The sequence below is a fragment of the Serinus canaria genome, chromosome 10 (genome assembly GCF_022539315.1).
Source record: "Serinus canaria isolate serCan28SL12 chromosome 10, serCan2020, whole genome shotgun sequence".
NCBI classification, from domain to species: domain Eukaryota; kingdom Metazoa; phylum Chordata; class Aves; order Passeriformes; family Fringillidae; genus Serinus; species Serinus canaria.
The window spans coordinates 16,435,596-16,463,150 of NC_066324.1; the positions used below are offsets into that span (position 1 = coordinate 16,435,596).

Below are 27,555 nucleotides of genomic sequence, written 5' to 3' on the forward strand. Positions count from 1 at the left end.
GGCACATGGTGCTGTCTGAGCATGCACCAAGTAGACTGGAGTGACACCTATTTTCAGCTATGAATTAAGAGGCAGTATTCATCCAACTGTCCCTAAATGTCAGAACACAAGATGCAGCAACTGCTGAGCTGCAGAAAGCTCTTTGCAGTACCTCGGTACTCTGATGGTTTTCTTAGAGTGTCAGTGACATGAGGCAAACCAATGCACCTGAGAAGAAACAAAACTTTAAATCATAGCACAAATACTTGCATATAAAAATTTATTGTCTTTTTTTTAAAACATGAACTTGATATACATACAAGCTGGACAGCTATTTATTGCTGAGCAGAGCTTTCTAGAAAACAGATGATAGCAAGAATTAAAGCTGTACCACATTTTTTCCCTTGTAGCAAAGTGGATTAAAAGCCATGTGCATACAACAACAATCAAATCATGTGTGCAATACAAGTTGTGTGTTTGGCAGCTTACTTTCAAATATCCTCAGCTTCTAACTTTGGCGAGCTCATAGGAACAGGTAAAGAGTGCATTTATACAAGGCACCAGCCCTTAAGTGTAGAGTTAAAAATCCAGGCCTGGTGCACTGTATGGATCTGTAGAAAAACACTGTCATTTTAGTTCATCAAGTTTGTATCTACAGCTGTGATCTAGCACTAAAGAGAAGAAAGAAATAGAAAACACTGTTTCCAAGAAAAAGAAATTGGGAAGGTCAAATTTTCATGAGTTTTTGCAAGGACACTGATTTTCTGATCTGACAGCAACAGCTCCCAGTTCACTGATCAAATCTGTTTGCTCCTCTAGTCCTGACTCAGTTACCTATGGATGGGCCTCCTGTTAAGAATGGAACTTGTCTCAAGGAAGTTCATGGGGTTACTCATGCCAAGCATACACTTGGTGTTTAACTGTTGTGTTAAACTGAATGCTAACAGCCTTCAGGAAGAGAAACTGCAACAATATTGTTGCATCAGAAGTGAGTTTTAACTCAATGAGATGGCATTCTTCCAGCGGAGCAACTGTACACTGAAATAAGGACAGCTAATTTCTTAGATTTAAGTTTTTGACATACAATTCTAAACCCAGTGTGCTGTTCCTCCTGGAGAATTCTTTAGGCTACAGTGACATAAAACAGGCACATGACAGGTGAATAATATTTTCCATTTTTAAAGTGCAGATTTTCATTTACAATGTGACAACATTTCAAAGTAAACATTTCCAGACAACAATAGCCTATTTCTTTCATTTATAGAAATGATTACATTGCTTCAATGCAGTATTTTCTCATACTAAACATTCAGAGATGAAATTATATTAACTAAATTGTGTAGAGTCATTTCAGGAGAATGTTGTTTAAAACAGAGTTCTTAATTTGTTTCAATCACTAACAAAAGTGCTTCATCTGAAGAAACACCAGAACCACAACCATAGGTCTGTAAACCATAACCTTAGAGTGCAAATAAGATAATCACTTCATTTTAGAATCTCTGACATTGAAAGGGCAGAAAGTAAAATTTCAGAGTGGGAAAACATTTTATCAAAAAATGTAATTTTTAAACTGAAATGCATGTTTTAGAAACCCATTGTTCCCAAAAGATGCCTAACTTCTAAAACTGAAGTGTTAATGGCTTCTAACTTTGAAAGAAGACCTCAGATATTTTATTTTTACTTTTTGCCCAATGTTTCCATGTTGCTTCTAATCAATTTTAGTGGAAAATTGCATACCAAGTGTCCAACCTGACAAATGCTGTCTATCAAGACAGCATTTAAGGTTTCCTGAACTGCAAGGATGCTCTCTTCACCAGCTTCTCCTGTTTTCGTGTTGCCAGGGCTTCCTGAATGGCACCACAAACCCTCTGTAAAACAACACAGTGAGAGCAAACAACAATTAAAGCAGGCAGCACTTCTCTTCCATAAGATGCTACTAAAGCATAATTCAACAAAGATGTAAACCCACACACACAGCCTGCTCTAAGTTAGGTACTAAGCTCCTGTTTCATATGCACAATATTCAAGTGATAAAGAGAAATCCACAAAAAGTAAATGCACAGTGTTGCAGGTGAGAGCAGAAAAATCGATTTTTCATGTATAGATACCGGCATAAACATTAGCAAAGCAAAGTGCAGCTAGGAAATAATACCAAAAAAGGTAATTAAACACAAGGAAGTCCCCTTCTAGTGTGACCTGTGTGTTCTGTGCAATGCTACAGCTTTGGCCATGCCACTAAGATACAGAGAAACTAAAAGGATTTCAATTACTTAATGCCAAGTGTCATTTGGACAACATGCTGGAAGAGAAAGCTCAAGGAACATTTTTAGACAAGACACAGTGAAGAACTAAGATAGACTCTTCCAGTATATAAAGTGCCTCAAAATTATAGCAATTTTTTTCCCTCCCAGTCTAACCCATTATTTTAGGAGGCTCAATCAATTTAATAGCAGCAATTTGGCCCTGATTCTGATTCCATCTGCTGACTTGCCATTTACTGCAGCCACAATTTCCAACATGCTTCCAAGACACTGTGGACCTAATTGATTTCACATTTGGTATCAGAACACCTCCTCCCTCATCACCTGGTACAACACTACAGTCACACACATGGTTTCCTAGGTAAATTTTTCTATTCTTGAAGCACCCTGGCAATTTATCCAAATTGCTGGATCACCTTAGCTAAGTTTCCTACAAGATCCAACCATCCACAGAACAAAGGCTCACAAAATACTCCAGGCTCCCTGGCACTAATAGGAACAAACATTTAGAGATAATGGTAGAAAAAATATGTATGGGGAGGGAGGAGGGAGGAATCTAAATAAGCCTGTGCATACAAGGTCCACTTGTACTGGCTTAGGTGATCTTGAAATAATGAGGAGCTATATGGAATCCTACAGACTATAGGGAACTTAATACAACCTACTACTTTAGATATTTGAAATATCTTCCTTTAATGAGGTCTAACATACAAACACTAAGATTATGTAGCTTCAACATTACATTATTATTGCATCAACTCTCTTGAATGCTTTGGACTATCTGGTCTCATCATACTCTTGGCAAAACACATTTTTCAACACAAAATTATAGTAAATGGTCCTCAGGCACAGCAGCCTATTGTCTAACAAGTCTCTGGACATTACCATCTTTTTTACACACTGAGTTTCAATAACTGTTAACAATATCATAACAAAGAAGATTAATCTAAAAAAATAAAAGAATATACCCTTGCTGTAGCTTCATCCCGAAGCTGAACAGTCTTTACACACTCATGACCTGCAGCATCCTTTCTTTGGAACATCTTTTGTTCCTCCTGCAGAGGGGAACAAAAACGTGCTTCAGATGACTCACAAAACAAGAATGCAGAATCTCATACATAAATGGTTTGAATGCCATCTTCAGGTGAGATTCCAACCCAGTCTCTGTCCAACCCAACTGTCATACTTGCAAGAAACTTTCAGTAAATCCTGTCACACAGTCTCTTAGTTAGCAGTTAGAACCATGAATAAGTTAAAAGCATGTATGGACCTCTAGTGAATATTAAATAGAAGAAAATTTACATGCTATTCTTACCCAAACAGTAATTTTCAAAATATTTGCTTCATAAGAGGGATAATATATGAATTCTTCAAAAAAGTAATCCCACTCTGTTGTTAAATGGCCTAAGATTTCCACTTCTTTCACATATATCACTCTCCTGTTCAAGGAAAAAAACAAATTCATACTCAAATTTTCCCTGGGACTACAACTTTGCTTACTTCAGAAAAACTAAACAAAATGAAAGCATTTGTTGAAGAAGGCATTTTTTGAGCAGATTACAAGTACCCACCCAGCCACAGTTCACCCATATTTCCTTCATACATTCTGACAATCATTTGGGGTTTAAAAGCCACAGATGATCTAAGACATGACACATCATGAGCAGGCCAAGAAGTGGGCTAAGGAGGGAAGTGCACATTTATCTAAGGCTGCAAACAACTAAATTGCCCAATTATCATCCATGGCCTTGAAATCTTGTCCATCTGCAGCCTGAATTCTGAGCTGGGCTGGTCATGATAAAAAATCCACACTGGGAAGCCTCCATGGTCTTATCATGGATGAGCCTTTCCCAAACATTCAGGCAAGGTGCAAACTGGTGACCTGTGGGATCTGGAGATCATAATCTTTTTCATCATCTAAAAATATTTAGAAAGTTTTGAGTCCTCAAACTCAGGACTGCCAACATGTTCAATTCTAAAACTTGTCAGATGAGCTAAATAATATTTTTCATGCTGGTAAGACTTAGGACTTAATTTTGAATATTTAATTAACAAGATTATAAACATGTATTATCAAACTGTTAGCTTGACTGCAAACACTTAGAACAAGCTAATTTGAAAAATCAAAACTGAAGAGGGAAAAAAAGACTATTCCCCTCCACTATGATGAAAGGATCACTGATCTCAGAGGAAACCATCTTCCCAAATTAGTATCCAGCACTGACATCACAACTAAATCACATTATCCACTAAGGACATAAAACAAAATATTTTTAAAAAATCAAGAAGAAAATAGATAAGGAAAATAGATAAGCAGAAAAGAGCAATCAGTTCAGACTTAGCCAGATGTCTAATCCCCAAGCTGAAATCATGTCAAGCTCTTAGAAAACTTTTAAAATTCAATACCTATTGGTAACAATAAGGTTTGATCTTCTGCCTCTTGGAATTGCACAGTGGTATCGATAAACCTCCTTTTCCAACTTCCTGATGTGCAACTTCTGAAACAGAAACAGAAAATAATTCTGGGGCTGTACAGAAATAAACAAACAAAACCGCAAACCAAAACAAAAATAAAAACAAATTAAAAAACCAAAACACAAAACAACAAAAACCACAAATCAAATTGGTGTCTTGAATTCAAAAGCCTTCTGAAAAGTTACCTCATTGTTAGTTCTTTAAAGGGAGGTTCTCAGAGTGCTCTCAGTCCTGAAGCTGAGTCACTGAGAAGTCTGATCCATTCCACTCAAAGGCAGAACACTGACACTGCTGTGTCAGACTATTTCTTCAGCTTTGATTTCCTTTCTGTGCTAGTAATTGTTTAATAATGTTCATTCTGCTACAGCCCATGGGGCAGGCTTCATTCAAGAGTGAAAACCCTGCAAAGGTCATGCATTTTTATAAGGCACATGACTCAGACCCTCAGAAAGAAACTCTCAAGATGCAAATTCTCAATGCACCTCAAAATCAGGCTTCTGAAGTGAGCAGCTTTGACTACTCAATACCCAAAACACAAAGGTGTGTGAAAGTGCAGATTAAATCACTCATCATGTTTTGATTAGACAACCACAACTCAAGTGACAACCTACAAACACAGATAAAGTTTTCAAGTAAAAGTACTGAAGGATTGGATCCTAGGATACTCCTAGGATTTTTCTGGCAATTATTCTTTTTTTTTTTTTCAGATTTCCCATTCTGTACTGTATTATACTGTATTTCCCATACTCTTGGAGTAAAGTATAATGTTTCCTAGAGCATGCCACCAGGATTACAATATTCCATCAACAACACAGACAAGCACCAAAGACAGGTTCACAGTCACCCCAGCATCAAGCCCCCAATAACACCAGATTAAAGACAGCAAGGCTCACAGAGTGATACATGAACATGTTTGTGGGAAAGGAATACACATCAAAACATCATGCATAAAAAGATAAAAGGGTGAAATTAATAACATGCTACCAGTGGGAACCTAACCTCAAAGTCAGTATGACAATAAATCTGTGTCAACTTCTGGTTTTCCTAATAGGCAATAAGTCTTAAAAAAAAGACACTTATAAATAGTGCTAAATAACCAAAAATTAGCAAAATAATTATCTAAGTATAAAGTCAGTGCATATTAGCTTTGTACCCTCCAGGTCAATACAAGCACCTTATTTATGATAGAACCATAATTTTTAAGTTTTAAGGGAAAATGGGCAGCTCCTGAGTAGAAACATGGGGAACCATAAGGAAGAATGCCTGGATTCAGAATGCAAACACTTCAGATCAACTTTTAGCAAATGAGTGCCCCAAAATTGGTTTGATATTCTTCAGAGCAAATTAAGATGACTTTCATTTCTTTTTACAGCTGTTACTGGGGAATTCAGCGTCTAGAACAGTAAATTCCTCAAGTTCTCATTCCTCAAGTTTCTGACAAACTAGTAACAATAACCCAAAGAGGAAGGACTAAGAATTCAGAAGGTTTTTAGTTATTTCTTGTAAATAGCCTTTTTTTTCTTATTTCCTTAGATGGACCCAAAAAACAAAGAGATGATAATAGAGGCTGCACTTGACTCCACATTTGTCTGTGATAAACAGGTTTAATTCCATGCAGTTTAAGTAAGCAAAATTGAAAGATCAGCTTATATAAGAATCAATTAAAAGAAGGTTTGACTTTTTTTTATTTGCATTTTATTTTCATATATTCAAAAGTTCAACAAATATCTTAAAGCATCATCATACATCCCAACTGACTCCAAAAAATCCTTTAATCTCAAAAGTGAATGAATATTCAAGAGCTGAAATCAACAGCACAGTGTTTTCCTGGACTTGCTCTCAAGTGATGTTATGTTTTGAAATACATTTTAATCCAGCATTTTTCAGTAAGCAAAACTGTCAACCAACATCTTCTATAAAAAATATCCCTTTCTGACCATCTTAAAAATTTCTGAAACTGTACAATGTACATGAAAGGAAAAAAAGATGCCAGAAAGACAGCTTATCTCAAAGCCTCTTCAAAACATTAGAAGAAAAATGGCAGCATATGACTAAAATGAAAATATGAACTCACATTTTAAACCTGAACCTTAGCTGTTTCAAAAACAAGTAAAAAATTGAAGAAATAGAAAACCCACCACCATGTGAGGACTGTAATTCAAAGGCTGCAATCCATATTCTGAATCCTTTTGTTGAATGTGAAGAAATTAGACATGCCACATATTTAAACAGATTTATTCATAAGCATATTTCTCTATTCAAACTCAAAGCTTTGGAGAGAAAGCCTGTTTCTCTTAACTTCAGAAACAATCCCAATAGTATTTTTAGATTTTACATGCAATATGTTACCAAAGTAAGAGTTCCCACTGAGGCCTGTGCCTAAAAGATGCAGAATTTCTGTGCTATTCTCAATGCACCTGATAGATGCCAGCACAATGGTGGTGCCATTATGTAAAAAGGGGGTTGCACTCGATGTAAATTACTCCATGATCTGCACACTCTTAAAATTTAGACATCTTAATCAAAAGCTGTTATTTTTATGAGCATACTACAGCACTTTGAAGAAGTTAACTCATTCTTATTTTACATGGAAATGAAAGAACCAATGCAAATTTACACAGCAGAACAGTGAGTCAAGCAGAAATAGAATCTGCAGTTTCCAGCACAGTCTATGCTCTGCCACACAACACTGTCTCACCACCCTGCCTCAATTATTCATGAGGTGTTCTGCATTCTTTATAAAGCTCCATGCTTTAACTGGGAAATGAAACAAAGTAATGCCACAGGCATTGAATAATGGATGACTGACATCATGGCAGCCCTGAGGAGTTGGGCCAGCAGCAGCCCCCACCAGGCACAGCCCTGCCAGCACTGACACAGCCCCACCACACCAATGCTCCCAGCACCTGCTCTTGCAAAGCTCAGCTCCAACACTCCTCAGAGCATGATGAGAACTCCTGAGAAGTCATTCCTTGGAAAACAACTCTCCTAGAGCTGCCCTATCTGCCCTTGGAGTTGTGCTGTGCATTTATGAGTAACAAAACCCAGGGTGTGCTGCCCAGGCTGGCCCGTGAGCTGAGGCACAGCCTGCTCACATCACACCTCACTCCCAGCTCTGGGACTGACTGAGCACAGCCCTGCACAGCCCACAAACATCACAGCATCACAGCACTTCTGGGACAAGGAACTGCAGAAACAGCTTTACACAACTCAGCTGATCTACTTCACCTGGCTGTGGCCCTCAGTTTGCACCAAAACCCCCACTTTCCACTGAATAAGAACCTTTGTTTTAAAACCTACATGTTTGCTCCCCTAAGACAAGCTCTAATACCTACATTTCACACAAAAGTAATTAAGTAAAACATTTTTCCATCCAATCACTGGATGGTATTGAGGCATCTTAAGGTAACCTTCCAAGGTTTCCACCCCATGAGCATATATTTATTTTAAAGGGACATATGCATTAAACGCAGTTAAATTAGAGGAGAAGGTGTGGGTCCTGGTTGAACTACTTGTAAGATAGGATCAAAACTGGATTCAAAAATAAGCAGCACTTGTACCTATTGTGATTAAATTTGTAAATGCACATAGGACTGACTTTCTGACTCATCTTTTTCATTAAATATCCAATTTCATGTAAAGACACTGTCCTGTCTTGCTTTACATTGCTTGCTAACTTACATTAGAAAACAAAGCCTTCCCAACACTGACCTCTAGCATGAAAACCAAGAACAGTTAATTAAACCTCTCCTGTATTCCATTAACTGACTTGTTGAAAGAAACCAACTGTATTTAGTGAACTGTACAGAGGATCTATTCCTGGTTTGTATCCAGTTCCAATCTACACCTCTTAAGAAAAAAACAAATACCAGATGTGGAGGAACTGCATAACATCACATTTAGTGTGTTGATTATGCCACTTTTTCCTTTTTGCCAGATGTAAAGAGCATAGGAAAAAAATTCAAGAAGAAAAAATTTAGCCTGCTTAGTACATCACAATTTAAATTGATTTAATCCTCTAAAAAAACTCACTAAACCTTCTTTTGAACAATTTTAAATTGACCATTACATTCTAAAAGGCATTACCAGCAAAAATGCTTCTCTTCAACATTTTTCCCATATAATAGGAAAAAAATTACTCTGACAACAGCTTGTTAAGCTTAGCCTGCTAATTTCTAAGATGCTGTATTAGTAATGAAATTTCTGGCATTGCTTAGGATAGAAATACATATACACTTATTTATATATGCGTGCATGTGTGTAAATTCCTGTTAACAGCTGACAGTTGATAGTTATTTTTATGTTGAAGAGCAAAGCCCCTGAAGATTCTGTGAATAAAAGGCAGAGTTAACTAAGCTAGCTGTATGTTTAACTGAGCAAATTCATCAAGAACCAGCAGTAGTAACTTGAAGGCAGAGTGGGTCAGCATGTGTAGCTGTCAGGGCTATGGTACAGCACAGAAACCACAGGCACAGGTGTTCTCAGCATTTCTACCAAAACTTGAAATTACAAGCACTTTCCCCACAAGTAACTTTCATTCTCTATCACTATTTTAAATTTTGCTTTGCTCTGCCCCTCTGTCCACAGCCCTACCCCTCAGAGAGCACCAATAAATAAATGAACTCGGGGTCTAACCTACCATGAGTCTTTTTTTCAAGTGCCTTCTGTTGTTGCCATTCCTAAGGAGCTAAGCATCCTCCAAAAAATAAATATACAGGAAACAGACCCTCCCTGTCTCTCCTATCAGACTCACTCATCTAATCTTAGTGAAGATGGTTATTCAAGTTGGTTTTCTGAGCCTGGACAACATCAAACACCATTTTATTCAACTGCTACACAGAAAAGACTGAGAAGGGGAGAGGACATGGTAAAAGCAATCATGCCCTTTATCTAAATACTTAAGGCAGATGAAAAACCGAGAGAAACAGACAAGAAATATGGAAAATGTTTACTCCATTATTCCAGTTCTTGCTGCATGCCAGGAGAGAAGGAGAAAGAAAAGAAATGTTAGAAATAGAACAGGGTATAAGGATTAAAAGACCATGTACAAGCAACTAGCAAATATTCAAGTTTTGGTCTTAAAATGTTAATGTAGACAGTTATTTTACTCCAACTTCTTAGCAACAGAATAAAGCAAAAATAACCATTTAAATGAGCATTAAAAGGTAAGTATTAAGAACACAAAGTCTAAAATACAAATTAACCAGATTCTGACTATCAAGAACTTGAGAACTCATGTTGTTCATCTTCCATATGTTAGGCACATCCACATGAGAAAGCAGGCTAAATGTCCACACAGTGCCTGTAGCTATGACAGATTGCTATTATGAACAACATAAGGAAAAAACAAACAGCAGTATTATGAAAATTCATGCAGCTTTTTTAATTGCTGATACAACCAAACAATTCAAGGTCTATTGCTTAGTTGCTTAGTCTGTAAACCAACCTTAGCTTTGTTATAAAGACAAAAATCTGGAACTACCAAAATGGGATTTTTTCACATATTTAAATCTTAATCCTTATAATTTTTAATCCTACTACCTCCTTCCAGAGTATGAGAAGTGACTACAGAACATAAAATGGAGAGGACCACAGAACAGCAATGCTGCAGTTTCCATTGTGCATGCAGCTTGCTCCAAGCACCGAGCCCTTCCTGCCATCCAGGCTTGCTTCAGGAAATAGGCTGGGGCCAATTTTTACTTCAGATAATGATTGCTACAGATTGATTGCATTTAATCCTTTATGGAAGCCTAAAACTCTCTGTGCTTACCATGCAGAACATACCTCAAATAAATCATAGCCCTCAGCTTCCACCCTGTTGTAGGGCCGGATGATGCCATCCTCACGGATGAGGCGTGGGGGACGGAGATTTGACACTTCCTCAGTTGATTCTGCCACCCTGCCATAGACAGTGCAACATGAGTCTGGGAAGCTTCACATCAGCCTGAGTTTCACCAATACACCTTTAGAAGTCAGCCTTTCCCTTGCCATACATCCCACTTAGACATCTTGGTACTCTGCAGATGTAAATAGTAAAGACACACTGCTAATAATAAATCAAAAGTAGCACTGGTCAATTAAACTGCTACAGAATAAGCTGGAGAAGTTTATTCCCAAATGCAGATAACTTACCAAGGGTTCTCAAGTTTATTAACACACTCTCCAAAGGTCCCATGAAAACCCAAAGAGGCCCTGATGGGCACTGCTAACCAAATTTCAGACAGGGAAGTTTTACTCTGAAAATTCAGTGCTCTGTTTTTCACAGTAAATATAACAGACATGTCTCCTCAGAGGAAGGTGCAAAATGAAACAATGGATTAGTTACTGTCTACCTGAACTACCACAGTGATAAGTTACTGTCTACCTGAGCTACCACACTGCAGCATGTTCTCTGAAGCAGCAATTTCCTCGTCATCATAACATACATTTGTTACAGACTACTGAACATGCCCCAACCTCACATAATATTCTGATTTTTGTACTCAACAAATAGTTGTGTGGCACTACTGGAGCACTTTACCATCTGGTATCCAACACAGGAAGAGAACTTCCTCGTGCACAGTACCTCTGAATTCCCTGGAAGGTACTGCTTGCCATATCCACGATGCCTCCTGTCGGGCGGGCCACCACTCCCACAAGCCCCTTTCCAATTCCTTTAAAGAATCCAGCTGCACCTTCTTTTTTAGCCCCTTGAAAAGAAGAGAAACAGAAAAATAAACGTTTTCATGACCTACTTAACCACAGATTTAAACTATAATTGCCATAGGGGAACTGTTTTGTGTTGGACACAGCCCACAGGCAGTGATTGCACAGAGTCCTACAGTACAAAGAGCTGTCTGTGCAAAGTCACCCACTGCTTCCTGGTCTGCTCAGACACATCCCTGTTCACTTAATAACTCACCAGCCTCTGAAGGGCCCAGAACTGAGATGTTACCAACATTCTCCTTCTCACACTTTCCATCTGGACTACAGGCCAATAGATGAGTTTTTTATAGGTTGACAGAAATAACAAAAAATTCTGAAGACATTAAGATGCACAAGTATGACAGAAGTTAACTATTTCCTTCTCAAAATTACAAGGTTCTGGTGATATATAGTTATAAATGGGAGAACCAAAGGAATGTTCAAAAAGCAGGTGAGGTCAACCACCCAAGAAACAAGGGCTACATACCTAAGTACCACACAAAAGCTGTAAAACACTACACAGTTACAGCTGACTCCCAACATTTAAATCACTGACACTTGAAGATTAGTAAGAAGCATTTTATCCCAGATATTTTTCATCATCTATCATTTTCATGAAGTAACAGGAACAAATACTGACTTCAGGCATAAAACCAAATTTGCTTTTTAAGATTTCTCTGACCTTTGGGGCCCCAAAAAACTTTTTCAGCTGGTGATTTTTACTTTATTATTTTTACTCTCTTTATTCTGGCTTTAGACAATAAACTGGGTACTACAGCAGGCCTAACAAAATACATCACAGAGACAACCGACTCTACACCCATAAAAATGTTTAAAAGGTGGTAAAGCCAAGAACAGATATAAAGATATTTGAGGAAATCATTGTGTAAATTCACATTTGAATATAAAAAAATCTTGCTATGCCTTAGCATCACCATACTTGGTTTGCTATTTCTTAACATTACAAAATAAATCATCAAGTATTGAGAAACCACTTAAGCAGTGCAATGCAGCCTTTGTGCTTACCTTCTACTGGTTTAGTGATGATGCCTGTCACACCTCCAACAACACCCTAAAACAAAGATAATTAAGTTCCCAATGAGAAACTGAAATGGTGTCAGTCCAACTGAGCAACATGTTGCCTCACATCTTTATTTTAATACTTTATAATAAGGTTCAGTATCAGAAACAATGTTTGGCTGGGGGCTTTGGCTTTGTTTTTTCTCTTACTTAATATTTTTAAGAAAACTATAACTGAGGCAAAGACTTGAATGACAGAATTGACTTGCTAGGTCAAGTAAGGGCCTGGTGCACCACATGTCACAGCTGAAATGGTCACAATACACAAAGTATCATCACACAATTTCAGAAAGCCTCAACCCAAACAGAGTAACCACACCACTTCAGAAGGCTGCCAACATCTGCCCTTCTTGTTCTTCAGCCCAACCCTTTATACCCTCCTGTTGATGCACTGCCCCTGTGTGCCCTCTGTTCCCTTTGGTGGTTGGTCAGTGCCCCTGGGCACTCCAGGGCTCATTGCTGTCACCTGCTGCTCACAGCTGGAGCCCATTCCCAATTACCACAACCTGTGTGCCTACCAGGGCCCAGTTACCTTAATTACCTAACACATTTCTGAGTATGAGTAACTATTTATTTATTTATACAATTCACAGCAGAAACTGGTGTTATTTTCCATTCAAGATCCTAACTCCAATTCCTCAGGTGACCAGAAACATGGCCTCAAACACTACAGCTGATGCACTACACTGCCTCTCCTATAAACCCACTGCCTGGCTGTCTCTTCTGCTTAGTTAATTAACTGACAAAAAAGATCTCAAACTTCCTGCAGGTGATTTTCAAGCAAGTTGGCAGATGAAACACTCATCCCCAAACCATACCCTTAACAGGCCTTTTCCTCCTTTGGCCAGGCTCTCCCCAAAGTCCTTGGGCTGCCGACCCATCTCCTCTCTCCTTTTCTGCTGAAATTCTTCATCCAGAGTGATGGCAGCCAAGCCTTTGCCAACAGTACCAGTGATCCTGGACACCATCCCTGCTGCCCCACCTGAGGGATCAGGGCACAAAGCAGAAGTTACTGTGCTTTCACAGCTTAACAGCAGACAACACACAGCCACCAAGTTCATAACAATTTCCCTTTGTGTTCAGTTTAGAGATGATGAATTCGTACACAGCCATGTTATCCATGAGAAGATTCCAGAATATGATCTGATATCCATACAGACAGCAATAGGGAACACTTAGAGCATTTCACTACATGTTATAAAGCATAATGGATGAAACAGTGTTTTCTCTAATTACTGTCAAGACACAGCTAAATAAAAATCTAAAGTAATTTTAACAGAACTTTCAGGTTTCCCCAGATATTTTAGAACCATTAAAATTATGCTTTTTATTTATCCAGTGCATGTTACTAATTTGGTTATATATGCAATGTTTCTCCCATTGGTTGCTCAGTCTACAAACAGATATTTAGATGGTCTCAGGTAAATTATGTGTGAATCCTCTGTACCACAAACACTGGCAACAGTATGACAACTTGAAATACTCACTAGAAAAATAATGTGGGAATTCACCAAAAAAGAACACTATGACACATACCCACTGTGTGCCCAAGAAGACTTCTAACACCGATTACAAAGCCTTCAGCAAATTCTTCAGGTCCTTGAACAGCACCCTAAAAATGAAATTTGTTAGGAATAGCAGAAAACTACAAAGTGATGTATCTGTTTCAAGAAAAACTAGCAATTCCGTTACATTGATGCAAGGCCATCTGAATAGGTCATTCCTTTGAAATTCACATTAAAAAATTACTGCTGCCTGCCTGTTCAGGGTGTGAAGTACAATGACAATAAACTATAACCCTATCAGTACATTGAATCAGCCCTTTATAAAGACACAGTTAAAAGAATGAGAACTCATACCTGGAATGGCTCATAGAAGAAAGCTTCAACTCCCTCAGAGAGCCCTCTGATCAAACCAAATGGATTTCCAAGAACATCTAATCCAAGTACAAGAACATACATCTGTTTCAGGAACTAAATGATGAGAGGGAAGAAAAAAGGCAAACAAAAGCAGTGTTATGAGCTGTTGTCACACGTCAGAACCTCAGCCTGGTTAATTTTTTAATTTACTACCCAAGTAATGTATTGGAGTGCCCAACTAAGTGTTTGGTGAAGAAAAATAAAATCTTCTTTAAGACATATACTCAAAATTTTACAAAGATTTGACTAAACAAGCTTACTTGTTCACTGTAATGTCTAATAACTCTCATCCTCAGTTGATCTCTCTTGTAGAACTGGTATTTAATTTCAAAGAAAGCAAGTCTGAAAGACAAGTAATCATGCATTAAAGACACCCTTCCTCATTCAAATACTTCTCTGCTTTCCTTCAGAGAGTCCTGAAGACTATTGCCTTAAAAGGGATCCCAAACCCCATCTTCTCTCCATTCCTCCCTTTCCCCTAAGGCTGTATAAACTTACACTAGAGTCAGTCAGCAAGGTTTACCATGGGTCCAATTATTAAGTGTACAGCAGTCAAAGTATTAAACAAAAAAACCCCAAACAAACAACCCCAACCAATGGAATTTACTTACTTGAAAATAACATCATCCACATCTGTTAGAGTAGCTCCAATACTTTTCAACAGCAAATTCAGAGAATGGATGGCTATCATTTCTTCCCCCTTATCTGATGCTTCTCCACCAGAAGCCAGAGACAAACTCAAATGCAACTGTCAAGGCAGAATTAGTAGAAGAAGACAAATCAAGACCAAAGAAAAGCCAAACCAGAGCAGACAGGTCATGTGGTGCACATGTAAACAAATCAGTGATGAAAGTTGAGGAAAGCTATCATTTCATCCACTGATGATTTTTCTTCCCTTGCTCCAAAGAAATCTAACTGCTTCAAAAGAGACATGAAGATAATCCCATTAAAGTGTATTTTAATACAATTTCTGATACATTACTTTATCCAGTTTTTTATTTGGCTTTCAGCATTATTATACCGATTGATTCTCCCCTCTTAGTCAAAAGGTCTGTTTGTATTCATGGGCAACAGAGGAAGTTTTCCAACAAAGTATTAAATTGTAGAGAATGTAAAATCCCCACTAGGGATGTATTCACTGTAATGAATTAATTAGATGATTTACTAACCAATGATCTCTCCATTGCATACCTTAATTGGAGAAATATGGAAATGTTCAAAGAAGCTGAGCATTGACACATCTGTTAGGGAAGACTCCATCAGCTCAGTGTTAAGTGCATCCACATCTTGCTGAATTAATTTAGACTGGTTTCAATATTTAAAAGAAAAAAACGAAGTTAATCTCATCCATATATGTAATACAATTAATCCTATTATATCTAAATGTGCTTTTATATATAAAGAAATAGTAGAAAAAAATAAACATAGTTAAATACAGTTAACTAACTACTGAAATATGAGTGTACTAATTGATCCAGGGATAGTAAAATAAAACCCATAACAGACAGAAAACAACCCATAACAGACAGAAAATTTCTGGGTGATTTTTTCCATTTTTTTATTATATTTATTTTCACTTAAATTCCTCAATTACTTATGGTCCCATTCCAGCAAAAACCTGTTCCTCTCATACATTACCCTTTGTCTTTCAGCTTCTGGGTCTGTAGATGGAGTGAAAAGTTCACTAAGTGCTCCTAAAAATCCTTGATCAATTTTCAGTGCCATTTCCTGGATAAGAACCATGAAGTACCTAAAATGGGAAAGAAAGAGTATACCTGTATAAAATGTATACCTGTATAAATTGAACTTAAATATTACATGCTTAGCCTACACAAGTGAAGTCTTGCTGGGCAATGTCACATATTAAGATTTACAATCCACAATATCAACTCCCAATTTATAGTCAGAAGTGTTTACTGGCCAGCATTGCACTGCAAACAGACACACAACTCTGATACTGTAGTACAAGAAGGAAATAATTCTGATTACTAAAGAATTTGCATAACAGTCCCTTCACATGGTCAGACCTTATTTTCTAAAAACAAATTCCTTTTTGAATTATGTTTTTTATTGAAGACATTTAAAAACTCAGTTTGAAGTCAAGAGTGGTTTGGAAAGGAGAATAAACTTAAGTACAAAGGTCCCTTCTAAAACATATTACAACTCAAAAATTAAATTACAAATCACTGTTACACTCACTTGAATTGCAGGACTTGGCTGTATTCATTGAATCTAGTGATGATGCTGATGTCAATGAAGGGTTTTGGTTCTAAAGAGGAAAAAAACACTCAAAAATAAATTGCCAAGCTCCTACTTTCAAGGCTGAATAAATCTGATATTACTATAGGCTTTCTCTTACCTGAGTCCAAAGCAATGGACTTGGGAGGGGCTACAGGGTGAAATACAACAGGAAACATCGATCCTGGTAATTGATTATCAACCTAAAAAATTATTACATAATGACAGGAATATTTTAGTGACATGACAAGCAAACAGTTCTCATTTCAGAAGGCTTGAGTAACTTGTTTATAAATTGTGTTCAAGAGGAATGCCCTACTTATTAGGATGGAAGGAGGAAAGAACACAAGGATTACTCTGATACTACTGTGGAATGTTACTCATGCAGTTATAACAGGTCAGATGGTTCCAAGTGCTGCACAAGGGATGCTTGGAGAGGTTCACACCCACAGAGACTCCCTTAACAAGTTCTGCAGCTGATGGCATACGTTGACTGAATAGTGAAAACTAACTTCAGGCAAAAGTAAAAACAAAATGAAAGACAAAAGGCAAGAGCCAACTTCCCCACCAGCTGGTCAGAAAAAGCACCAGGGTCCTCAGTGAAGGGCAGCAAATGGAGATGAAGATGGCAATGATGATGACTCAACATTATTTCCCTTTAGCACTGAACACTTCTTGCCAGTACCTGCTCCAGTGCTCTACTGGCAAATTTAGCAATGCTACTAGTACTGACAGGACTATGCTGATCTGCTGCAAGTGCTGCACATGAATTCAGTGTTAATATTACATGTAGATACATTGCTGCATGCTATTTTAGCATGTTTAAATGCCTGCTCTCTACTTCCCATTACACAGGCAGGTTCTGTACTAAAGGTTTCCAAACCCCTCGATATACTCAGTAGAATAATGTTACCCTTCTGTGTAACAACTACAGTTAAATTTTGAAAAACACTGAGGTTTTAGAACACCAGAACCCAGCTCTTCAGAAATAAACTCTCCATCATAGCACCCTGCTTTACATTAGCACACAGTTTTGTGCAATTCTTTCCACACTGCTTCAAAATCTTGGGATGACAGTTCTGCAATACTTTTCCATCACACCACCCCTGCTACTCTGATGTAGAGAGAAAAGCACCACATGCAAAAGATCTGGAGATACTTCTTTGTGGCATTCACATTCTCTGAAAAAATCCCTTCACCCACGGTTTTTCTCCTGGGAAGCTGCAAACCAGCAGGAGAGGCCTCAGAGAAAAGGAAAACAATTCTTATCTCATTTGCTTCTCCTGTGTTGTGCTGGTCTGAAATGCGTTTGGAGATTGTTTCATTGGGTTCTGGTGTGAGTTGTTTTGACTCACTGGCCAATCAGGGCCAAGCTGTCAGGACTCTGGAAAGAGTCAGGAGTTTTCATTATTACCTTTTTAGCATTCTGTAAGTATCCTTTTCTGTATTCTTTAATACAGTATAGTATTCTTTAATACAATATAGTATAATAATGTAATAAATTAGCCTTCTGTGAACAAGGCGTCAGATTCATCATTTCTGCCTTCGTTGGGGCATCCCTGATTTTTCAATACTTCTACACATAAATGAATGAAATCAAAGCCTTGATGTGTCTGTCTAGTTTCAAAACCAGAGGAAGGCTGGTACCTGCAGCCAGTAGAGCTGAGCCCGAAGGCTCCTTTGGTGAGATGACTGCTTGAACTCAACCTGAATTCCTGACAGGAAGTTACGGCGGATGTTGCATCTGACGGGGAGACGCATTTCCATTGGAGACTTGCTAAAATTCACCTGAAAATGTAAGAAAGCAGAGCTAAGATACAGTTTAATTTGGAAAACAATACAATGGTACATTACTAGTTGACAGACTAGCAAACAAACCCTGTGGTTTCCCTCATTATCAGATCACAAGGCTACTGAATTTTTTCCTCTCATTAACTGCATGGAAACCAGTGAAAACCACCAGTTAGTCTGACAAGGCCATTACATTGCAGCTTCAGCTGTCACAAGCAGGAACCTCTGTGTCATCTAAGTAGCTACTTCTTCATGAGTTATATATTACTGGCACAATTGAAGATATTTAAATGCAGCTGATTACTTTCCCAACTGCCCTTTTCTCCCAATCCTAAAACTTTTAATTTATGAGAAGCAGAAACATAAAGCTCTCCTTTATTGAGAGTGAAATGCAATGACCTACAGATAAAATATTTGATACCATTTACTATAAATGCACTACTGCAATGGTCAAAACTCAAGTATTCAAAGAGCTGAGGGTATATACATGTTTTTCAAATGAAATAATAGAGGAAACAAGCCTGACCTATGGTACTGTAAAATGGTTGTATTGGACTTAGCCATTTGAACACACTCTTTATGCATGGAATACAGGGATGTATAATTAATATCTGAACAAGCTCAGGTAAGTGGATTAATTTCAGGAGTCCTTGAACACTACAGACTCCTTTACCATATCAAGTAATGGGAACTGCACCTTATTAAGAAGCTAATACCAAAATTTCTGCAAAGAATTTAGGGTACATACTGCAAATAAAGGTTCACAACTAACATGCAGACACTGAGCAATCTTTTCTACCACACAAAAGAAAAATCCTTTGAAATTCTTACTTCATAATACAAGCCTGATAAATACCTCAGTACTGCCTCAGTATCACAAGAAAAAAACATTTTACTGTGTAAAATGTGTAACCATTTAAATAAGTCTTGCCTCTTGTTTCTGTTTCTCTTCACACAGCATCTATCCCAACTTAGCAAACCAGAAATCTGTTTTAACTGTTGCACTTGTTCTGCAAGCATTTAAACAGTAAAACTCAATACCTACCTCAGTATTGCTGTCCAGTTTATGCCAACCAGGACCTTGGAAAGCACTCTTGGAGAGATACTTTTGATATGCTTGCTCCAATAGGTTTATTTGCTTTTGATTAAATGGTTTCCACTTTTGCCTTGGTTTCCGTTCCCAAACAACATCAGAACTGCAAGACAAATAACAAAGTTAACAATTTTAGAGTACTTATACCTTTCTTATGCATGCAAGCCATGTAAAATATAATTTTCTAATTTCTCAGGCTCAAAAAACCCTATTAACCCTTCTTTTAATGTAAGCTAAAAAAAAGGGGCAGTTAAATCCTGTTGGTTCTAATTCCACAACAGGAGTGAATGCAAAACTTAATTTTAATTAAAAATGCTTCACTTAATTTAACTTGAAACACATCCCCTTCAACTCTATTGCTAAAATTATAATAGTGCCCAATTTTGATTATACAAAGCAATATTTACACTTCCATGGGCAGTACCTAGTAATTCCTATGTAAGAGATTTCTTTTTTATTTTCATTGTTAACTAGAGAGAGTCCAAGACTGTGGATTGACAAGTTTATTTCTTGATCAGGTTGCTCCATCTCTTCTGCCTGCCGTGCTTTGGAAACCAGTGCCACATCATCTGTGAAAAGCAGCACTCGCTGCCGTCCATCCAGGAAAGACACCCAGTGAATCTGAGTATTTGCATTGTAAGGGAACTGGCCACAGTCATCCTGTATCAGGAGGGAAAAAAAGTATATTACATGAGTAAATCCCTGAGGTTGCTCTATGTTTATAATCAAGTTTACAGACAAAACCAGAACTCAGTCTTTGTCCTATTTGTTCAGTTTACTGCATTGGCCTAACTTGGCTGCACCTGGTACCCTAACACTGGAAAGAAGTTGAGGTTGGGATTTTTTTTTTCCAGTTTTGTAAACTAAACATTCCAGCAATATCTGTGGTTTAGAATAATATTGGAAATCATTAGGGAGCAAAAGCCTTCAGAGCAAAGCAAAAGGCTTGGAATCTTAGTACTGGCAGAAGAAGGCAATAAATCATACACCATAAAACAGTAAAACCAGACAATTAGTTAGATCTCTGCTTTTCAAAAGCACATACTTTTATTTTTAATTTTTAAGGCAAAAGCAAGATAATTAAAGCGCTTTACTCAAAAGCCCCAAAGAATCATGAATGTAACCAAAATTATATGGTAAAGAAATTGGTTTTAAATTAAAACCATTTTTAAATGTGAAAAATTTGCCCCAAGGAAGTGCTTATACAGTAAAGCACACTGTAACTGGTTCTGAGTTCAGGTGTGTTCAGGAAACTAAACCAATTTCCAGTACAACTGAAACTCAAGTTTGCTTTCCTATCCCTTTTTTTAGCTAGCAATGTTTTTCAGTTTTGTTAACTCTGTGCTAGTCAACAGAAAAGCCACCTCAGAAGAATTCATTGTATTGTGAAGTGCAAGTGGGCAGCTAATTAAAGACAGACACAATGGACTATCCATACATCTAAAATCTTGCTTCTTGACAGTAACTATAAGTCTACAGGATGAGAAAGACAAAGTTACTGAGGAAGTTTTCTCCCAGATAGCTTTAATTTTTGAATAGTCCTAAACTGGTTCAGCATTTCCTTCTACCCTTACAGAATTTACCTTAAGTAGGTCATGTTCACCAAAATATTGAGAGTAGCCCCAAGTCAATTTTCTCGGTTTGGTTGGATCTGTCCAGGCAAAGAGGCACACTTGCCTTGGTTTCAACTCCATTTCCTCTTGTAATCCGCTGCAGGTTAAAAGAAAAGGAGAAAATAACAGCATTCACGGGTTAAAAGCACTGATGGAAGTGGTGCAAGCAAACCCCAGTGCTAACTACTCCCCCCCTCCAGCAGTGAGGCATGAAGGGCCCAAACCATTCACCCCAGACAAGTCCAGCTGCAGGCACATCAGCTCTTGGTGATTCCCATGTGATATCTTGGTGATGTTTAACCAGGATATCCCTGGTTAACAAGCATGGTGTATTGTTTCTTTCCCATACCTCTGTTTATATCTGAGGGAGTCCCATGGAGTGTGGTTCACAATCAGAGCTGGGGCAGCTCCCTCGTGGTAATCCGTGAAGCTGATCACAGTGGAATGCTCTGAGACATTCACATCTACCAGCAAGCCCCCATTCTGGAGAGGAAGACAAACAAAGCCCAACATTTGTTTTATGCATTAATTCAAGTTAGAACTATGATAAGCATTATATCCAAAGACTTTAATGAATGTGGTATCTTTATAGACATATTCCCTAGCACTAGGCTAGGCTGAGTTGTCATAATATTCTTCACTTGAATCAAATTAATTTAACCATGAACTGTGAGTCACCAACATATAATAGCTTATCAAGAAATTCTAAAATATAATGTATTTTTGTTACCTATTCAAACAAACTGAAGGCACCCAAGACATACCCTCTGCAAAAAGCCCAGATGTCAGAGGTGCAGTATACCATTGTAACTTAATAGCAATAGAGCTGCTCAGTTTCCTATAAGCTTGTCACAAGTAAATCAACTTGACTACACTACTTGAAAACACAACACTGCAAACTTGATTCACAACTTTTTTAATGCAACAGAACTGAATGAAGTGCAGTGTACCCACAACTTAAGGCACAAGGTTTTGATCTTGATGATTTCATTGAGTCAAGCTACCATAGGGCTAAAATGGAAAATTAACAATAGACTACACAAAGTCAGTCTCACCAATTCTTCCAGTTTCAGCAGAGTACCATTATCCTGGGCTTTAAACAGGAATGGTTTGGATGAGCTTTCATAGCCAACTACTCTTACACAAAGTTCACCAGATGAGTTTTCAGGCCAAAATGGAAGACACTGTAAGACAAGAAATACGCATGACTTGAACATTGCATGTATGTTCAATATGGTAAGCCAGCAGTAAAACAAACAGGGTTGTGTGACAGACTATTTCACATGCCTTACTTCTTAGCCAAGTATCTCCTGATGAACACATCCACATCTACTAACTTGCCTAAACTGAAGGACATACAACCTGTACTGTTCAAGTTCCCTGGGGATGTGAAATATCCATGACATGCCACCAGAAGAGACAACTTCTGTAAGAGAACTGCTCTTCCCTCAAGTGGCACCTAAACACCAGTTGTTGGTCTACAGTGATATCAAAAGGGAAAAACATGAAGCATTACCTCTGAAGCTGAGATATAATTCCATTTATTAGTTGGAAGAGAACCATTAGGACCAATTTCTCCAACTTCAAGTTCCAGAGAAGATTTGTTTGCTATTGTGTAGAATGGAGTGAAGGTTACTATCCTGGTAAGGTTGAAACTGCTCATTCTGATGCTAACTCCAACCTGTTGAACAAGGAGAATTTGAGAAAATAATCAGTAACAAGCTAAGAAGAAATGTCAGGATAGAAAAATAGAAAAGCCAACATCAGTGTAATTACAAAGCCTAACACACAACAGTCCTGTTTCTTCCACCTGAAGTAAAAGCACCAAGCATGCAGTAAAATCAGCAAATTATGCAACACAACTAACTCAAGAGTAAACTGACAGGTTCAGCAGTCACATTTTGCATCTGTAGCTTTTGTGGGGAAAATCCACCAGATATCCCTCTGGAGTAAATGCTGACAACTTAAAATGACCATTTTCATCAGAACACAGTTAAAGAGTACACAAAAACACAACTCCTCAGATCTCTTTACTCTGCTTAGCTGTGAAAATGCAGTCTTGGATAAGGAGTGCAGATCCAAACACTTGCAAACAATCATGAACAATTATTTCCACTAGGCACATCCATCATTGTGTTTTCAAACAGAGAGTACTACACCTTTGTAAAAAGTCAAGCCAAAAGAACACAGAGAGCTTCACAAATCACTGCAACAGATCTTACCAGGTAATCCATGTTATTAGCTGAACACCTGACACATCCATAGCTTCCCACAGTATCAAGGGAAAAGCTGCTGGACCAAGTGCTAGTCGAAATACAGAGCTGGATCTACACACAAACAACAACAACATGCAAAGTAATTCAGTCAACTCATTTTCATTCTGTAGTTCATGCATTATGGACTGCAGTTATATCACATATAGAAATGTAAAGACAACACTGAAGTCCTTTTAACACCTCCCACAAATTAGGATAACCTAATAATCTAGTATCACTTTTCATATTCTGATTTATTAATCTGTGATCAAGTTCTGGGAAAGATGTTACAGTAAAAGGAATGAAAGCAGAATAGTCGTCATTGACTCATGCTCATGACAGAACACATAGATGGGGAAAAAAGTCCACCACTTTGTGGTGCTTCACAGACTTGAAAAGATGGAAGGAAATAATCAAATGAATAGTTTTTCAACTATTGTTAGGTTAAAAAAGTTATTTTAAAAATTTTAAGTTCAAAACATTCCAAAATTTTTCAAAAAAAACTCCTACTGCAGTACTCTTCACTTGACCTTGTAAACATCACATCACACCAAAATCAAAACAAAAGGAATGTGTGTAACAAAAGGAATGTGTGTAATATTCTTTATACAAAAAGTGTGCATGTTTTCTCCCTCAGAGCACAGCCTAAAGACTGCCACCTAAATTAAGCATACCTTGTTCTTACTAAAAATATTTTTCTTTTTAAATGAGAACAAAACAATATCTCTGTAGTCTGCTGGATGCTTCACATGAGTGTCTTCAGCTCTGTACTGCAGAACTCGGGAGGTCTTGTTGATAATCCAGTAGGGGCTGAACACAGACAGGACCATGTGGCCCCCGACCTGCCTGGAATGGATGTACACATCCACTGTCAGCTCCGGGGCGCTATGGGATGTGAAACGCACAGGAAAAAATTCACCCATCCCAGCAGCAATTTTAAGATGGCCATGCCAGTCTTTGCCTTGATATTTTAACAACACAAGCTCCAGTATTTCTCCACCGATTCTTGAATGAAAAACATCTGCAGCGCTCCCTTCTGTTAATTCACCCTCTTCTGCGGTTCCCTGTAGCAAAATTAGACAAGGCATAAAAATTAGATTTTAAATGCTGGTTCAAGTACCAGCATTTTATTCTCTTGTAGGATGTACATTTCAGATACCTCAGTAACCCATGTCTTAATCTTCAATCACTTTCTCTTGAGATTGATCCTATGAATAATATGAGATCAACAGCACTTCACTTGCAGAGCAGTACAGACTGCTTAATTCTGGATCTCAGGAAGGCAGACTAGTTCTAACATATCCCCTGTTTCCACTCCCTCCCTCTCTCCTCCATGATTTCCAAAGCATTTCGGCAGTGCTTTCTTATTCATATTCTTCCAATACCGGGTGTAACACTGCACTGGACTTTGCTGCAGATACACAGCCAGGATTTCACACTAAAGAACCCCCAAGGTACAGACCTGCCAGTTCTGCCATGCTATTTGGTAGCACAACTTGGCTCAGGCAGAAGCATCCAACAACAACAACAGCTTTCCTAATTTTTACTGATAAAATATTTTTACTGATAAACACCATCATTAACTGTATAGAATAGTAGCCAGGCTTGATTAGCCTAGGGATGTGAAGAAAATAAGCACAAACCCCTGTACAGGTACAGTGACTTCAGAAATAGAAATGAATTACTGGTTTCTAGCTCAGTCAAGGCAACAACACTCTGCTCTACATTCTGTTACTCCAAGTACTGAAGTACAATGGAGGTGAGGAAAACTGGGAATGTTGGACAGAAGTGAAAGAAAGATCTAAATTCAAGATCTAAATGAAAGATCTAATGGTCACAGCCAGTTATGCAAGTAGGACAAAACAGAACAAACAAGGATGGTGGTTCTAAATGCTCACACCTGTTGTATTTACTAAAATCACTCAGATTTATGAAGAAATGCTAGATACTAAAAATACTCAACAGACAGGAGGAAAACTGTCTGTGTAGCATCCTTCCAAGATTCTTCCAATTTGTGCAAGCGAGATCTCACATTAGTCATGAGTAAATCAGTCAATCAGCGTCAGAATGGAGAGAATTTGCATTTTCTACATAGAAAAAAAAGCTCTAGAAATTACAGGTGCTTTCACCCCTTCTTGTGAAGCTAAAGACAGCTTGCAACACAAACAGAATCTCAGAAGTATGTAAAGGAAAAAGACTAATCCAGTAGCAGATTGCTGTTAAAGGAGCAAGGTAGAGCTGGTTAGGTACACACAAATTTAAAACAATCCCCAAAACATCCAGAATGAATTATCTGCCGCATTCATTTACAATAGAAAATACAAAACCCAACACTCAGCATCTTCCACACTACACTCACCTTCACTTGTAAGTAAATGCATTCTTACTCAAAACCAAGTAAAGGATTTGCAAATAAAACCATAAAGTAACTCACCTCAAGTAAAAATCTCAAGGAGTATGGTAGAAGATTCCTCACAGTCAGTGTAGGGCAAAGGTGGATAATGTAGGCAGGATCCAACTCGTCTACAGAAGTTGAAATAAAATTTAGTTCATCAGGTACAGCTGTTGAGCTGATTATTAGAGGCAAGAAATTGGTCTCAGTGGCTGGGCACTGTAACAAGCACTTGACTTCATTGCTCCTGTGTAGCTCTTCCCTCCAGGCAATGTAAGTTGTAGACTCCTTGTACTGACCCTCAAATATTCCTGTTGGTTGGACATACAGATGGCACCTGTAAGAAAACAGCAGGAATTGTACACAATGGCTTTTCACTGACACCTAACTTCATCTATTTTAAAGTCATGGCAAATATTCTGAAGTGCTTCTGCAGCACACTAATTACATAAACAAAGACAGCACTTTGGAGTTTTAGTCCAGTCAGGAAGACTTTCAAATTAAGGTTTCAAACTAATGCTGTATTTGTGCATCAGTGTGACAGAGACTGGCCCTACAGAGCAGAGGAAATGTACCTGTATGAATGCAAAGGAACATGAAACTCTTCTTCTGGCTTGGATATGCCAATTGGCTTCAGCAACTTGGAGCCTTTAGCCAGCTGATAGATCACAAATGGAATTGAGAAATGGTTCTTGATCTAGAATCAGAATGAGTAATTTTTCATTACATTTCTACGGTACAAATTTCTGTGGTGCAAATTTCTAAAGGAAAAAGTATCAGTAACAAGGAAAATCAATATTAGTAGATTAACCAAATTCCTCTAGAAAACAGACTTGAGCCGTCTTAATACACAAGTATATGAGAAAACTCGAAGTCTCAAGAATTGAAAAAGATGTTTAAAATGTCAAGTAGCATAAAAAGCATCCCCAAATCTGAGGATATTAGAAAGTCAAACAGGAAAGGAAAAACCAAATGAAAACACATGTAACAAACAGAGCAAAATAGTTAGTAAGTGGCTTTTAAGCAGCATTTTGGAGAAGTAGGATCTTGAAGAAACGCCATAAGGAAGAAAAGGAAGGTGGCACTGGAAGAGCAGTGCTGTCAGGGGCTGGGGCCTGAGGTTGGTTTTTACCTGCAGAGGGGAGCGCACAGTAATGACTTTATTTCCTTCTGTGGCATCAATCTGCACCACCACGGAGCCCGGGCAGTCGGCGCCGTCTCTGACGCTGTACAGGCGGCGCCCTGGCTTGGCCACAGGAATGCTCAGGGCCTCCTTGTATCCCTGAAGTTCTGACCCATAAAAACACACAAAATACTTTATTAGCAACACAAATCACACTACCATTTCCTATTAAGCTACTCAAATAGCAACAACCAGAACCAAAGTGTCAGAATTCAGGACATCCCTCTGGCTGTCCTGGATTGCCTGAACTCCTGCCAGGGGGGCTCAGAGACCTTGGCACAGAGCCCAAGACACCTGTGACTTTGATCATGACCCATGGAAAAAATTACCAACCCTATATGAGGATCTGCAAGCCACAAAAGTCTAAGTAGAATAATAGCTTGTCATGGGGGGAAAAATAGATTTTTTGGGGTTTTTAGAATGGGGGTTCAGGAGGCATGATGGAAGAATCTTGGTGTGTCCAGCCTTTCTCCTTCTTCTTGGCCTCCATCTTCTGCTGTGATGGTGGCACTTTTGGATTGGTTTAAGGTAGAAGCTCACTGTCTAACATAGGTGATGGCTATTGGGGAGTTATGGTAAATAATGTACAGGT

General features: G+C 38.2%; 1 protein-coding gene across 2 annotated transcripts in view; it reads right to left on the bottom strand.

The window, feature by feature from the left end:
• Positions 1-242: 242 nt before the first annotated feature.
• Positions 243-27,555, bottom strand: part of VPS13C (vacuolar protein sorting 13 homolog C) — a 74,920-nt gene continuing 47,607 nt past the window's right edge. The window contains exons 56-83 of one of the 2 annotated variants that reach the window (XM_050978370.1): positions 26,913-27,070; positions 26,356-26,477; positions 25,823-26,117; positions 24,063-24,452; positions 23,356-23,460; positions 22,650-22,814; positions 22,189-22,317; positions 21,483-21,616; positions 21,104-21,230; positions 19,945-20,180; positions 19,473-19,623; positions 18,284-18,424; positions 16,758-16,839; positions 16,598-16,667; positions 16,037-16,148; positions 15,590-15,703; positions 15,010-15,146; positions 14,659-14,740; positions 14,339-14,452; positions 14,016-14,091; positions 13,298-13,461; positions 12,426-12,471; positions 11,281-11,404; positions 10,500-10,614; positions 4,647-4,738; positions 3,556-3,679; positions 3,209-3,295; positions 243-1,847 (exon numbers count right to left, since the gene is read on the bottom strand). In XM_050978370.1, coding sequence (XP_050834327.1) covers positions 1,758-1,847; positions 3,209-3,295; positions 3,556-3,679; positions 4,647-4,738; positions 10,500-10,614; positions 11,281-11,404; positions 12,426-12,471; positions 13,298-13,461; positions 14,016-14,091; positions 14,339-14,452; positions 14,659-14,740; positions 15,010-15,146; positions 15,590-15,703; positions 16,037-16,148; positions 16,598-16,667; positions 16,758-16,839; positions 18,284-18,424; positions 19,473-19,623; positions 19,945-20,180; positions 21,104-21,230; positions 21,483-21,616; positions 22,189-22,317; positions 22,650-22,814; positions 23,356-23,460; positions 24,063-24,452; positions 25,823-26,117; positions 26,356-26,477; positions 26,913-27,070 — 3,782 coding nt within the window. In that variant the 3' untranslated portion in view covers positions 243-1,757. Of the gene's footprint in view, positions 1,848-3,208; positions 3,296-3,555; positions 3,680-4,646; positions 4,739-4,772; positions 5,117-10,499; positions 10,615-11,280; positions 11,405-12,425; positions 12,472-13,297; positions 13,462-14,015; positions 14,092-14,338; positions 14,453-14,658; positions 14,741-15,009; positions 15,147-15,589; positions 15,704-16,036; positions 16,149-16,597; positions 16,668-16,757; positions 16,840-18,283; positions 18,425-19,472; positions 19,624-19,944; positions 20,181-21,103; positions 21,231-21,482; positions 21,617-22,188; positions 22,318-22,649; positions 22,815-23,355; positions 23,461-24,062; positions 24,453-25,822; positions 26,118-26,355; positions 26,478-26,912; positions 27,071-27,555 lie in introns of those variants that run through there. The other variant, XM_050978371.1, reaches the window with a different exon arrangement.